Source organism: Peromyscus eremicus, chromosome 12, assembly GCF_949786415.1.
Source record: "Peromyscus eremicus chromosome 12, PerEre_H2_v1, whole genome shotgun sequence".
NCBI lineage: Eukaryota > Metazoa > Chordata > Mammalia > Rodentia > Cricetidae > Peromyscus > Peromyscus eremicus.
In genome coordinates this window covers 7,862,696-7,876,789 of record NC_081428.1, presented here as the reverse complement: position 1 = coordinate 7,876,789, position 14,094 = coordinate 7,862,696, and the positions used below count along the sequence as shown (strand labels likewise).

At 49.5% G+C, this 14,094-nt stretch overlaps 1 protein-coding gene across 1 annotated transcript in view; it reads right to left on the bottom strand.

The window, feature by feature from the left end:
• The window catches only part of Urb1 (URB1 ribosome biogenesis homolog), a 62,493-nt gene that overhangs the window by 2,178 nt on the left and 46,221 nt on the right, over positions 1-14,094 (bottom strand). The window contains exons 27-37 of the mRNA XM_059276853.1: positions 13,930-14,040; positions 13,760-13,823; positions 12,762-12,933; positions 12,378-12,486; positions 7,913-8,073; positions 7,350-7,461; positions 6,094-6,200; positions 5,486-5,629; positions 3,581-3,690; positions 2,030-2,227; positions 895-1,136 (exon numbers count right to left, since the gene is read on the bottom strand). Coding sequence (XP_059132836.1) covers positions 895-1,136; positions 2,030-2,227; positions 3,581-3,690; positions 5,486-5,629; positions 6,094-6,200; positions 7,350-7,461; positions 7,913-8,073; positions 12,378-12,486; positions 12,762-12,933; positions 13,760-13,823; positions 13,930-14,040 — 1,530 coding nt within the window. The remainder of the gene's footprint in view (positions 1-894; positions 1,137-2,029; positions 2,228-3,580; positions 3,691-5,485; positions 5,630-6,093; positions 6,201-7,349; positions 7,462-7,912; positions 8,074-12,377; positions 12,487-12,761; positions 12,934-13,759; positions 13,824-13,929; positions 14,041-14,094) is intronic.

The window sequence follows — 14,094 nt, the reverse complement described above, 5'->3', positions numbered from 1 at the left end:
GGGTCGCCACACCCACACAGTGTGTGTGTGTGTATGTGTGTACATGTGTGTGCAAGTGAGCAGTGTTGAATCCCTTGGAGCTGGAGTTAAAGGTGTTTGTGAGCTGCGATGAGGGTGTTGGGGTACAAACTCAGGCCCTCTGATAGAGCACTAAGCACTCTTTAACTAACTTTGTGTTTTGGGACAGGGTCTCTCAGTGGACCTGGCCTTATTCATCCGGCTGGACTGGCTGGCTGAGCCAACCCCAGACATCTACCTGTCTCCGTCTCCCCAGCATGGGGATTATAAACATGCTCTGCTGTGTTCAGCTCTGTGAGTTCTGGAGAGCCCCCTCAGGTCCTTATGTGTGTGTGACAGCGCTGTATAGGCTGCACTTCCTCCCAGGCCTTCCCAATCAGTTCTTCTGACTTCGGAGCAGAGAACAAGGTGAAAACAAGCCACTCTTAGGTACCTCCCTTAGGCGATCGGGCACCTCAACACTCATATGACCGTTTGGATCTCCTACATCCCCGAAGCCTTTGTGTTTTAGGCTTCCTCCCAATGCAGCAGTGTGGAAGTGAATGGTTCAGGAAGGTCCTGATCTTGTGGGCGAAGGGATTAAAACATTTATGCACTTAAAAAATTATGCACTTACTTATGGGACCTGTGGAAACACTGGAAAGTAGGTCACTGGCAGTGTACCTCTGAAGGTGTATCTGACCCCAGGTCCCTTTATCTTCTGATGTATTTTGTCACAGTGACATAAAGCTAACACACTTGGGTACTGACATATCTAAAGGCAAAAAGGCCACCAGGCTTGGGGCTGAAGTTCAAAGCCAGGTCCCCACTTCGGCCTCTGTGCGCACCAGCTCTCAACTGTGGCTGCTAAGGGCAGTGAGGAGGTCTAGAACTCACTCATTAGGTCCTTGACTTGGTGCTGCTCAATGACGTCTTTCAGGGCTCCTTGGAGCTTCATGTCTCTTTCAATGAGGCTCCACTTATGGAGGAGGACCAGCACATCTTTGGTGGAAAGCGTCTCCTTGTTCACAGTGAATCGGCCCATCTCCTTGAAGGTCTTTATGATGGTGGCCCGATAGCTCAGCACAGACTCAAGTGTCCAAAAGAAGTTGATCAGCTGGGCGGAGGCCAGGGTGGGTCTGTTGGAAGTCAATATTTCAGACTGGGCAAGAGCTGACCCTGTCCTGACAGCTCAGGACAGTCAGGGTCACACAAACTATACTTCTTTTGAAGGCCAAACCAGTGTGCACTCAGGACAGAGAAGAGGAAAAGCGAGGCACTCGAGAGAGACCTGGAATCTGAGGAAGAGAAATCTCTTGGAAAGCTAAGCTAAATGGGGGAAGCCAAGAAGGAAGATGGAGGCTGGTCAGGGCCATGGGAGTGCCACAGAACTCTACCCTAGGATGCTGAGTCCTCTCCAGCTCAGGCAGGCCCTGTTCAGTATCACCTCACAGGAAAGCCTGAGTGGAGGAAAGACAGCTTTCTGGTCCTTTCATGTCATCTGCTATACACAAGGTTGGATGCTAAACCATCATTCCAAGGACCACGAGCTGTTGGGCAGCAATGTTCCAGACAACCGCAAAGTAAGAGGTATGGTTGCTCAGCAGGCTTAATTTAATTTGGGACACCTGAAACCAACTGCCCTGTTCTTATCAAAAAATGCCTCCATTCTGAGCCCCATTCTCTCCCACCAACACACGTCAGCTCCCAATATGAGAAATCTAAGTACACACGTTTTCTCCAACACTGACTCTGAGGAGAATTCAGCTCCTAGAGGAAACCTAGCACCCGATTCAAGGATCAGCTGCCAGGACTGATGAGCTCGAGGATCCATGTGCATCTCTGGAGGCTGGAGGCTTGTAGGTGCCCTGGCTGAGGTAAGGTCACAGAAAACATGCTCTTCTGTGGGACCTCATTTGTTCAAGCAATGTGGGGGTGCAGTGGGGGCGCCACCTAGAAGTTTTTCCTGCTAAAAATGCCCTAGCCACCACTGCCCCAACTTGCACAGCAGAGTACCTCAAGGTGGGCTCACCTCAGGTGCTTTGTAAGCGCGACGAGAACATACAGGAACTCGTTGACCATGTGCAATGCAAGCATCTTTTGGGACTTGTGGGAGCCAGGCTGGCAAGGTGGCTGGCCGCCCTTCTCCGGTGCCTTGTTGCCCAGGTTGGTCGCCCACAGGGTGTGCAGCAAGGAGATCACGTTGGAGAGCAGCCGAGTCTCCACAAACCTGAAAGCAAACACGGCAGCAGGAAAGCCAATTTGTGAAGCTAAGATGGGGACTGCAGAGTAGGCCAGAGGTCCGATCTGTTCATCCCTCACCACAAAGCACATGTGCTAAGTAAAACCAAGGTCCTGATGTAGAAATGCGGCATCAAGCCAGGATGAGGCCGCCAGACCACTTTCTAACCAGAACACTGTCCCAAGTCCCCGAAGTACAGTAACAACAGCACTGCGGTTACGGTAGCAACTTGAGCTATAAATGAAGTTATTACGGGACAGGCTATTGGCCAATTATGCCTTTTTAAAAAAATCTGAAAGTCTTGAAGTTGTTGATGTTGGAAGACAAGGTTTAAGCTGTTTCTTTCTTTTAGAAAGATTTTATTCTATTTGTCTTTTTGAGGTAAGATCTAGCATGGTAGCCCAGACTGGCCTCGAACCCCCTGAAATCCTGACACAGTCTCCTGAGTGGTAGGATTACATGCACCAGTCATGAAGTCTGCACAAGAACCTTTAGAAAAGTATCTCTTCAATGCCAATGTCCGGCAGTGCTTATTCCCTGGTACGAACACCTAGTTTTTATATTAGGAGTAAAAGATCATTTAATCTAAGCTTTGGGCAAAAATAAATCAATGAAGGAGCATCTTCTGCAATACCAGGCTTATGACGTGACAGTGCCACAGACCTCTTGGGGATGAGGTGCGGTAGGCACCCTAAGAAGTCATCTGGTGTGGGGACAAACGGGATCTGAAATATGCAGAGTTCCCAGGCCTGCAGCCTGCACATGTGCACTGCAGTCAGCTTCTCAAAGAGCTGACATTACTTTGGAAAAGAACAAAAAGACCCAGTGGCCCTGGGCATATCACAGTTGCCCTGTCACAGACAGAGCCCTCCTGACAGTGTGGCTGTGTCAGGGGCCCCAGCCTTCCACAGACTCACAGTGAGGGGGACTACGAGGAATGACAGGCACCTTCTGTCCAGTCCTCCACACTGTAGCACCGGCTCCTCCCTGCCCCCCCCCCCCCCATCCTTCACTGGGCATTTCAACAAGCCTTTCAGAACCAGAGGCTCAGGCAACAGGACACTGTGTCAAGCCCTCTAGAAAGCTGACCCCAGTGGATGAGTGTGATATAAAGACAGGAAGGCCAGTGGGGTTCTGCCAGAGCAGACGCAGCTGTGCTCCAATCCAAGGCAGATAAGAGACACTGAAAGGCAGGAGTTAATGGAAGAAAGGTCCTTTGGCTGTTACCAGGAGCTGGGCTGCAAGCTCACAGGAGTATCAGTGGGCCGCCACTGCACACAGTCTATTGACTTAAACGCTTGGAGGTATCATGAACACATAGCTCATGCAAACAGTACTTACCTGCTCTCAAGGATGTGTAAAATCCATGTTAAAAGGCTATAGTCACGGATGACTTCATAGGCAGATCTGGTGATGTGGGCAACATTCTGCAGAATTTCCAGAATCCAATTCTGCAAAGACCCAAAAGTCACTCCTTAGTGGACAAACTTACTCAACTAAAAGTGATTTTTCCCTCCCACTGTTTTAACTTTTAGTATGTTTTAGATAGGGACTCACACTGGTCCCAGACTCCTGAGGGCTGGGATTATAAGCACTAGCCACTAGGCCCAGCTCCAAAAGAGTGATTTCAAAAATGTATCAGCATGCAAATGACAGAAGACGACTCCCAGCAGTCAGCAGGCCTTGGAGAGAGCCTCACTTCTGATAATCCATCATGGAACTGACCCACAGCAGACATGCACCATGAAAACCACATAGCTCAGATACATGACAGTCCAGGTGGGACACAGTATAGACCCCAGAATTTCCAGCCCAGCCGTGAGCTGCTACTGGTAGCCCATTTTGTCCTATCCACCCAGAAGGGAGACCATCAACACAGGACTATCCTTAACGGCTTCTGAGCACCTCAGAATTCTCTTACTATAAAAGTAAAGTTACCATACTCAAATTCCATTTATCACAATGTGTTTCTTAATCCTGACTGTTACCCCCCACATCTTACATAAGACAGAAATGAAAGCTCTCCAGGCTAAGAATTAATCTAGGCCGGGTGGTGGTGGCGCACGCCTTTAATCCCAGCACTCGAAAGGCAGAGGCAGGCGGATCTTTGTGAGTTCAAGGCCAGCCTAGTCTACAGAGTGAGATCCAGGAAAGGCGCAAAGCTGCACAGAGAAACCCTGTCTCGAAAAACTAAAAAAAAAAAAAAAAAAAAAAAGAATTAATCGAGGCACCTCAGCCTTTTCCCATTTTCTTCTTTCAGCGGCTTGTGTATTTAGAACACATAGAATCAGCTCTTGCTCCCGGACACAGTCAGGGGTCAGGGCAAACTCACTGATTCCTGATGGGTGAGGGAAGGCAGTCCTAACTCTCAATTCTCCCCAAATCAAAGGAAAATTGAGAATTAAGTCTTTAATTGAAATTCAGAGTGCCTTTGACTTTTAAAGCTTTAGTGAAAACTGTAAACTGTCATTTAGTTAGATGATATTGACACCAGACAGTCAAAAAGATGGATCCAGCCTCAGAGAGCACTCTGGAGCTTGTACATCAGTGTATGGTGACGGGAGGGGATGCAAGAAGTTCTGATCTCACAAAACAACCAAAGAGACCATGTGTCCAGTGCTTATACTTAGGGACTACATTCAGTGGAAACTTTTGAAGAGTCAACCTCACATCTGGTCAGGCCTACAGTCCAGCACGGGAAAGGCAGGAGGGAGCCTGCAAGTTCAAAGTCAGCCACATGAAAATCAGACTTCAGGCCAGCCAGGGCTACAAAGGGAGACCTTGTTCCAAAAGCAGGAAGAATAAATCACAGAAGAATAATATAACTGATATGAACTAATAAAACTGAACACACAGTGTGACTGTCCACAGACCCAACATTTATTTATTTGGAACATGGTTCATCTTATGCATTCCAGGCTGGCCTTGAATCCTCCTACCTCAGCCTAAGGGCTGGGATTCTTCTGCAAAGGTCTTCTGTCTCCAGACACCACATGAAAGCTGGGAGCTAGAGGGCTCCTGTCACTCATATGGTGCAATCTGCATCCTGGCTTTCTGGCCAACTCCACAGGCCTATGACCAGCAATCAGCACCTTTCCCTTGGTAAACTAAAGAGGCAGAGACCTTTCTCCCTATCACCAGGGGCATGGTAAGAAGACTACAAAACAACCACCTGTCAGGGGACAGACAACTGGGAGGACCCCAGAGAACAGTCGGCTGTGCAGTGGACCCGAGGAACATGCTCACCTGAGCCACTTCGTCACACAGGGGGCTGCTGAAGAAGGACAGGAGGATGTGGAGCACCCCTCTCCTGGAGCACAGCTCATAGCACTGCTTGTCTCTAATCCCCTGCCGCAGAATTCCCAACACCCATTCTTGTTCAGTTTTTTGCTAGGCCGGACAAACAAGAAAGCATTGTTAGGTAAGTTACAGCCCTTTCGTCGGACAATCAAACACCACTGTTTCCAGGTGAGGCAACAGCTCTGGCCTGACATCATGAAGAGTCTCATCCCATCTTTGATTCCATTATCAGCTCAGAAATCCAAGGGCAAGTCAAGTTCAACGCTGAGCCATGTGCAAGTGGTGGGAGTTTTACAGAAGGGTATGCAATACTTGGTCCAGGGACTCAGCAAGGAAATACACGAGGGATGCTTAAGGAAGTCTGAGAAGTGCCAGGACATAGGGGTGTGTCTGGCTTTGTGGGGCAGCACCAACGGTTCCTTTCTGTGACCTTGCACTGCACGTTTGTGCCATGGTACTGGGGAGCAAGCGGTACTACTGGGGACACAGGAGATGCAGCGGCAGAGCAATCCTGTCAGGAGTCTCTGGGGGCCTTGAGGACTTGGCAACACTACCTGGAAGTCAGAGCTGTAGAAGAACTGGTAGAAGCCTGGCAGTTTGTCCATGTTCAAGTTCTCGTGGGAGAGCAGGAACTTGCTGATCTTCCAGTACATGTGCTCCTCTGAGAACACAGGGAGACAGTCACTCACAGCCTCGTGGCACAGGCTGGCAGGAGACGAACTAGGGATCAATCCCAGCCCAGCAGAGGTTCTGTATCCTTCTCCTGATTACTAGTCCCTCCAAACCAGAATATGACTGGAAACCCAAGACCACTTCTGGTTTAGAAACCATTCCTGGACTTGGCCACCAACAAGAGCACAGGGCCCACACTGCCTACTTTGAGTCTCTCCTAGAAAGGGGCTGGCCCAGGAGGGAGGCTCAGACATCTGGCTCCAGAATACAAGGCAGGGATGGTACACACCTCCTCTTCCTGCTGCACTCTCAAGGTCCAGCTGGGGGGTCACTGGTCACCAACCCATGACCTTCCTTGGCATGAGGACTGATATGACAGCCATACCCAGGCACCATGGGCACAATGGGAGACTACCACCATGAACATCTGATCTCTGCTGTATTTTCTCCTAACAGCAAAGTGATAATTATTTAGCCCCCTCCACAAGTTTCCAAGGCAGGGAAGGAAACCATGTCACACAAGTTCTCTGACAGATGAGAACCAGACCTGACTTCGAAGAGCAACTTGATTGCACACTTGACTACACACTAGCTGAGGGCTTGAGACACCCTGCCTCTCCTGGGGACCTCAGCTGGTGAGGAGGTGGAGAGTCAGGTGGGGACTGTTTTCTCAGCTGAGATTATGACCTTGCTAGACTAACACAGCCCTGGGGGCCCCGATGGTACCAACCCTCTGTTGGTTTTTCTCTGATTAACCCCAACCAGGGCCTTCTGGTGAATCGAGGCCTGTTACTTGCATGTCCTTTTAGAGGTAGCCCTGTTCCCCATGAGCTGTGCTCTAACATCCTGGGTTACACCTCAGAATGACTCATGCTTTCCAGCTGAGTCCCCGGAACCACACACACCATGGCCTCTGCTATGCACGATCAGTGAGCAACAGTTTCAGCAGAACAGCTGTTAACTCAGATGGGGGTATGCTGTGCGGGCAGTCTACAAGGCTTTGGAGTGCATGACCCTTGACCTCTCATAGCAGTCCTAGAGGCAGGGGGTGCTCTACAGTGAAGAAACCTGTGGAACTGACTGACTCCCACAACCTTGGCTTTATCTATTTCTCCTCCCCCGGAATCTACGAGGGTACCTGGTTTCAAGATCTGTAGCGCTGCCTTGGCAATAAAAAGAGCCACGGTAAAGGGGAGTCTCAGGTTTGGAGCTTTAATTCCATTACGGACAACATCCAACAGGTACAGAACCTGAACAGGGGAAAAAAGACGAGCATTTTCAGAAGGTGTCTGTTTGGTCACAGCTTGCAGGGAGTGCCCACTCCTTCCAGCCTGGGGACCAACGGGAAGCTATAGCAGCATACTGTGTGCCTTCCTCTTGGACTTCCTGAAGTCCAATCTGCTCCTGTCTTCTAGCAGCACGGGGTGTGGGCTTCTGGGGGTCAGATGGTGTGGATAACAGCTGCCTTCACCACTGAGTTTAGACCAACATTCAACGGAAGGCAAACCATTGTGTCTAGCCACAAGAAAGCAGGGTGCAGGGGAGCCCTTCCCAGTGGGCCCTGGGGTCAGAAGGCAGTCTCCCGAGGCTGAGCAGGGCCTCTCACTCACGCCTTCTCCACACCCTTCCTCCTGCCCCAGGTGACAGGCAGCTCTCCAAAGCTTCACCTGCATCTCCACAGATCTATCCAATTCTACTCACTTGGGACTGTTCCCGGAAGCGAGCTCCCTCCAGGTGTGAGTAGTAGGCTGCTAGGACATAGTAGGCCGCAGCTCGCATCTGGGGGTCATAGCTGCTAAGGGCTGCGACAGTTAGACCCAGAGCATTTGAATCCAAAAATTTTCGACAATCCACCACAAACTCTACAGAAAGTAAATTACAGCGTTAAACACATGATCCAAATTTCATGATTCTTGTACAACCTACAGGATTTCTTTTACTTCCCACAAATGCCAGCTGTTCGGGCTGGACAAAGAAAACAAGTGTCTCTCTGACTGCTGAGACTGGACAAGAGTATACTCTCTTCTGTGGCAATGAGTACCTGTTTCTACAACACTGGTCAGTTCTAAGCACAGAAGCCTCAGAGCTGAGAAGAGCCAGGGCAACACCAAGACTCACTGTGCAATCTCAGCGCGTCAGCAGAATGGGACACAACGAGGGACCTGGCATCCAGGTCCTACCTTGTCTAGCCCTGGGCCTCTGCCCCATATAAAAGACTAGAAGGGACTGAAAGTTGGGAAACTCAGCCAGCACCAGTGGGATCTGGGCCCATTCTGTATACAAAGGACTCCCCTACCTCCACTCTGACGACCCTCCTTCCTTTATTCTTTAAACACACAACAAAACTCTCTGTAGAGTGGTTCACCAGGCTTAAACAAAAGCAACGGTCAAAAACGTCTGCTAGGGCTGGGGGCCAGGGCACAGCTCAGTGGCAGAGTACTTGTCTACCACACACAAGGCCATGGGGGGATTCCCAGCATTGCCAGGGTCAGGGACAGCCTGCTGGCTGACATCCATTTGCTCTATGTGAGGCCTCAAGGCACTCCCAACTGCTATGAGAAAGTGCAGGACAGCTGATCACATATAGGGGGCCAATCCCGACAGCCCACGGGCTCGATGCTCACCAACAGAACCTGATCTTGTCAGCTGATCACATACAGGGGGACCAATCCCGACAGCCCAAGGGCTTGACGCTCACCAACAGAACCTAGATCTTGTCAGCTGATCACATACAGGGGACCAATCCCGACAGCCCAAGGGCTTGACACTCACCAATAGAACCTGATCTTGTCAGCTCCACTTTAATGGGAACTCAGGACTTTCCCCGAGGAATAACTCTGTCCAAGAACCTCAGAAGAGAGCTAGGTTTCCCTTGGTGAAAAATGAGTAACTTGGTGATAATTTCCCATAAAGACGCTTTTTAGACTGAGTGGTCAGTGACCCAATCAGGAACTAACAGAAGCAAACGGAAATGAGTGTCTTCTATGAACACTCTTGGAATACACTATCAATGTGATCAATTTAAAACTGAAGCAAAGACGGTGCACGCTAAGACAGAGACGGAGAGAATGAGGACCCAAGCAGCTTCTGGAGGAGGCTGCGGGAAGGCTGGAGATGAAGTTGCTGTGGAATCACTCTTTCTGTACACTGTGAATATGTATTACTCTCATTGGTTTAATAAAGAGCTGGCTGGCCAGTTAGGCAGGAAGAGCGAGGTGAGAGAGCCAGACTGAGGATTCTGGGAAGAAGAAGGTGGGGACAAGAGAGTCACTGCCAGACGCAGAGGAAGTAGGACAGGTACAAAATGAAGTCATGAGCCAGGAGCCACATGGCAACAAGTAAATAAATAGGAATCGGTTACTTTAAGTTGTAAGAGCTAGTTACAACCAAATCTAAGCTCTCAGCCAAGCAGTTATAATTAACAGTAAGTCTCTGCACGGTTATTTGGGAGTGGCTGGTGGGACAGAGCTGAAAGTGCACTGGCCAGGACCAAGATCAGAACAGGCCAGTGACTCAGAAGACTGCAAGAGAAACCATGTAAACCAGATACAGAGAAAACTATCGGAACCCAAATACAGAGAACACAAACATCTAAAAGCCGCAGCAGCAGTACTGAGCAGCAGGGCAACGTGCAGGAGGCCAGCAACCACGGGGGCCTAAGAAGAACCTGGAGACACGGGGGTCACACTGCTCTCAAGCCAGCTCCAGAAGCACAAGCCAGAAACAAAGTAAAAATAGCAATCATAAGGTTTATAGGTGACAAAGAAAAGGTTTAAGAATAGCACAAAAGCCAAGCACGCTGGCTAGTTTTATTAACCTGACACAAGCCTAAGTCATCTGAGAGGAGGGAACCTCAAATAAGATCGGGCTGTAGGCAGGCCTGTACAGCATTTTCTTAATTAGTGATTGATGGGGGAGGGCCCAGCCCATGGTGGGTGGTACCATCCCCTGGCTGGTGGTTATGGGTTCTATAAGAAAGCAAGCTGAGCAAGCCATGGGAAGGAAGCCAGTAAGCAGCTCCCTTCCATGGCCTCTGCATCAGCTCCCACCTCCAGGTTCCTGCCCTGTTTGAGTTCCTGTCCTGACTTCCTTCAGTGAAGGACTAAGATCTGAAAGTGTAAGCCAAATAAACCCTTGCCTTCCCAACTTGCTTTTTGGTCATGGAGTTTCATCGCAGCAATGGAAACCCTAACAAGACACTCAGAAAGGAGAAACGGTCTATGCTATGGTTAGCCTCTTGCATATGCATGAAGCAGAGTCATCTGGCTGGAGAGTAAACTGTGATCAACTGCATGACATGAGCCCTAAGCAGCCACACTCACCCTTAGCAAAGACACAACTGAACCAGAGCTATGATTTCGTTACGTAGACATGGTGGACACACTCCAAGTAAACCAGAACTCAAGTTACTAAATTGTAACTTAGCACATGCTGCTCATGAGAACCCACTTGATGGTAAAGCACAGACGGAAGCCAAGACTGGGAAAAGAACAATCAGGCGATTGTTCCAGTAACTTACGGACTCCATTTTACAGTTTCTAACAACTGACGATTTGGATGTGAAAAGAGCACTAAAAAGCTTTTTAAAAGCATCAAACTGTAGATAAAATGAATACTGCTCTGGAGAACAGAGGTATTTAAGAGATAGCTACATAACAAATATTCATGAATAGAGTATGTTTGGGAGAGAGAACAGTCTAAACATTTAATTTACACTCAATGAGGAAAGCTAGAATTCTGATGGCTGGGATAATTTTAGTAACTACTGACATTCTAAGACAAATGAATTTTCCATGTGGCCATGAGGAGAAATCAACTTCCTACTTTGTGACTTTCTCGGCTACTCTCTGGTCTTAGCTGTGCACTTATGGAAGAGGGCTGCCCTTGGGTATTGAAAATATAACAGGTTACTGAAGAGTGCCTATAAATGCTACTCTGTTTTAAGAACCCTTTGAACAGGAGTTTGACCTTCTAAAACCAGCTTTAAAATTCCGAGATGGCTTAGCCAGGACAAAGACCACGGAAACATCAAAAGCACCCAGGTTTAGTGGACATTCATGGTCCTGTGGCTCTGTTCCAGGAGCACCAGGAAATGTGCCTCAGCCTCTCTTTATATGACATCCTCAGTCATGAACTGTAGAAGGTTCTTCACAGAGAGCAGAGTCCACAGGTCTGGTGCGCTGGGCACCAGGCCGTGGCCTGCAGCTCACCCTGTGTGGCTGCCTTGGCAGACTGTAGCTCCAGCCTGTCTGGCACAAGAGCTGCTGTGGAAAAAGCATCTGTCACTGCCACTGGTAACAGCCTTGGCTGGCTGAGCACTCCAAGTGGGCAGGTAGTGAGGTTATGAAAACAGGTTCCCACTCTCCACAAAGGGCTGAAAGTGGAGCAGTAAGACAGAAGAATCACAGGCCTGACGTCGGACAAGGCAGCAATACCTGGCCACGGTGGAAGCACAGGGGCCAGGAGAGCGCGCGTGCGCGCGCACACACACACACACACACACACACACACACACACACACACACACTAAATTTTTGTAAATAAATAAAAAGCCATGCCTAGAAGTCAGATACAGAATTTTTTTTACTGTGTGCCTTAAAGTTTTAATTTTCTATCATCTAAATTTTAAATTTTGAATGCATAATCCAACACTAAAAATAATTAAATTCTCAATTCTGGGAAAAAAGAACAATATCCCTTGTTCTTCCAACAAAAACAAGGTCTTAAGTATAGCTAAAGACCTTGAATATAACATAAATAAATCCATGGGCAGGCAAGAGGACTCGGAGGATAAAGGTGCTTGCTGCAAAGCCTGGCAGCTTGAATGTGATGCCTGGGATTCATACTAAAGGCTAAAACCGTCTCCTTAAAGTTGTCCTCTGACCTCCACGGGTGCTGTGGCATGTGTGCAAAACATCTGTGCACAATGGTAAGGACTAATTAAAAAACAAACCAACAAACCGACTATCGTGACTGAAAGGGAGAGAAAGCAGACTAGCTCAGGGCTCTAGGTCCCAGGAATGATAAGGCGGGCTGTGCCCCTAGGCCCCTAGCAACATACTCATAACAAACAAAACCCTAGAAGAAGAGTTTTCTGACTGGGGACTAACCTGGGAGCCATGAAAACAATGCACAGCAATCTGACTGCAGAAGGCGGCCCACTCACCTGGCCTGGTCAACTCCCCAAAGAGATGGAGGAGAAAGCAGGGGTCATAGAGGCTGTCGAGGTCCACTCTCACAGTCTTGTCCTTAAACACCAGTGGCTCCCCTGTGTCCTGAAACAGCCCAAGCCAACAACATGCTCGTGGATGCTGATCATTCGAATGCTGAACTGTCAGAGTTCATAAAGCCTAAGCAGTTCTACAAAAAGCAGAGTTTTCACAGGAAACTGTGATCTTTCAGACTTACTTCAAGACAAGCTTGTGGGGGTAATAAATAACAAAACAGTGTAACCAGTGTGGTCCAGCTTCAGTATGGACATGGAGGTCCAGTCTGCACCTCTGGACAAAACTGGAGTGGTAACAGGGGAGGGAGAAGAGCAGCACCACACCTCAGCAGGCAGCAGCCTCCGGTCCTGTGGGAAGTGCAGGATGGTCTGCATCATCCGTTCTGGGTCCAGCAGGCGGAGGATGTCCCCAACGCTTGGCTGCTGCCACAGTGACTTGCCTAGGCTTCGGCATGTCTTGTGATGCTCCACAGCTGCTGGGCCCCACAACAGAACCCTAGAGTCACAGAGGAGTGCAGACTGGTCACAGGACCCACCAGAAACAGAACTGATGACCACAACCCCAACACCAAGACCCAAGTGCCACTCTGGGTAAGCATGCACGCTCTAACACTTAATCCTTAACATGGCCTCTGAAATCGACATGGTGATGGTGCTGCTGAGGTGCAGGGACAGCGGGTGGTGGCAGCACAAGTCAGCACCCACACACCACTCTTGGGGTATGTGGCCAGACTCGGAGCCTGTCGCATGCACTAATTCGCGCAATCGGTGCGATGACCCCATGGCTTACATTGCCACCTTCTGTGCAATGTGGGGAAGAGGTACCGAGGGCCTGGGGACGCTGCACGGCCACTCACTGGCCCGCTGGGAAGCAGCAGAGCAGGGATTCTACAGGCAGGCTAAAGCAGCTACAGGATCCTGACCTCAGGCTGCCCACAGGAGGAACCAACCCATCAGGACTGCCGCAAAGTCTTTAGTCAGCCCTGCCTGGAGACCCCACCCTGTGCAGCCTGGTACTCGCTGGCAGCTGCCCACTGAGGCCCACGGGACATGGCAACTACTACAGTGTGGGTCTGGTTCCTGCCAACGCTTCTGTGGAGGCTCTGTTCTTGACTTCCAAGTGTGCACTGTGGCATGAACATGCTATGCATATGCCTACATTTATACAAAATAAGGAATACAAATCCTAATAATAGTTTAAGACAACAACAGAGAGGAATGAGTTGTCTCGGATCTAGAGCTCCCTGGAGAGGGGCGACGCCACTGGGCCAAGTGTCCCCACTGTCCTTTTGTTCATGACCACCTGTCAAGCCAACACTTACCTGAAGCTGATGAGGCTGAGGTTGTTCTGTTCATATGCACGAAGGAGAAGTAAAATCTTCTGGTCTAGAGACAAAGGAAGGCCACTTTCAGGAAACGGAACCCCTCCAATACACAAGAGGGTACACTCACGAGTCCCTCCCACATAGCCTGGCCATCAGGTCCTCCTCACCCAGGACACTGAGGGTGGCGCTGTAGGTCCCCAGAAGCACGGCAAAGTGGCTGCTCTCACAGACGGAAGGGCACATCCTCACCACAGCGGACATCAGGTCCACCAGGGTTTCTGGAAGAAACACGGACATAAGCACTAAGGAGAGAGACACCTTCTCACAGTCGG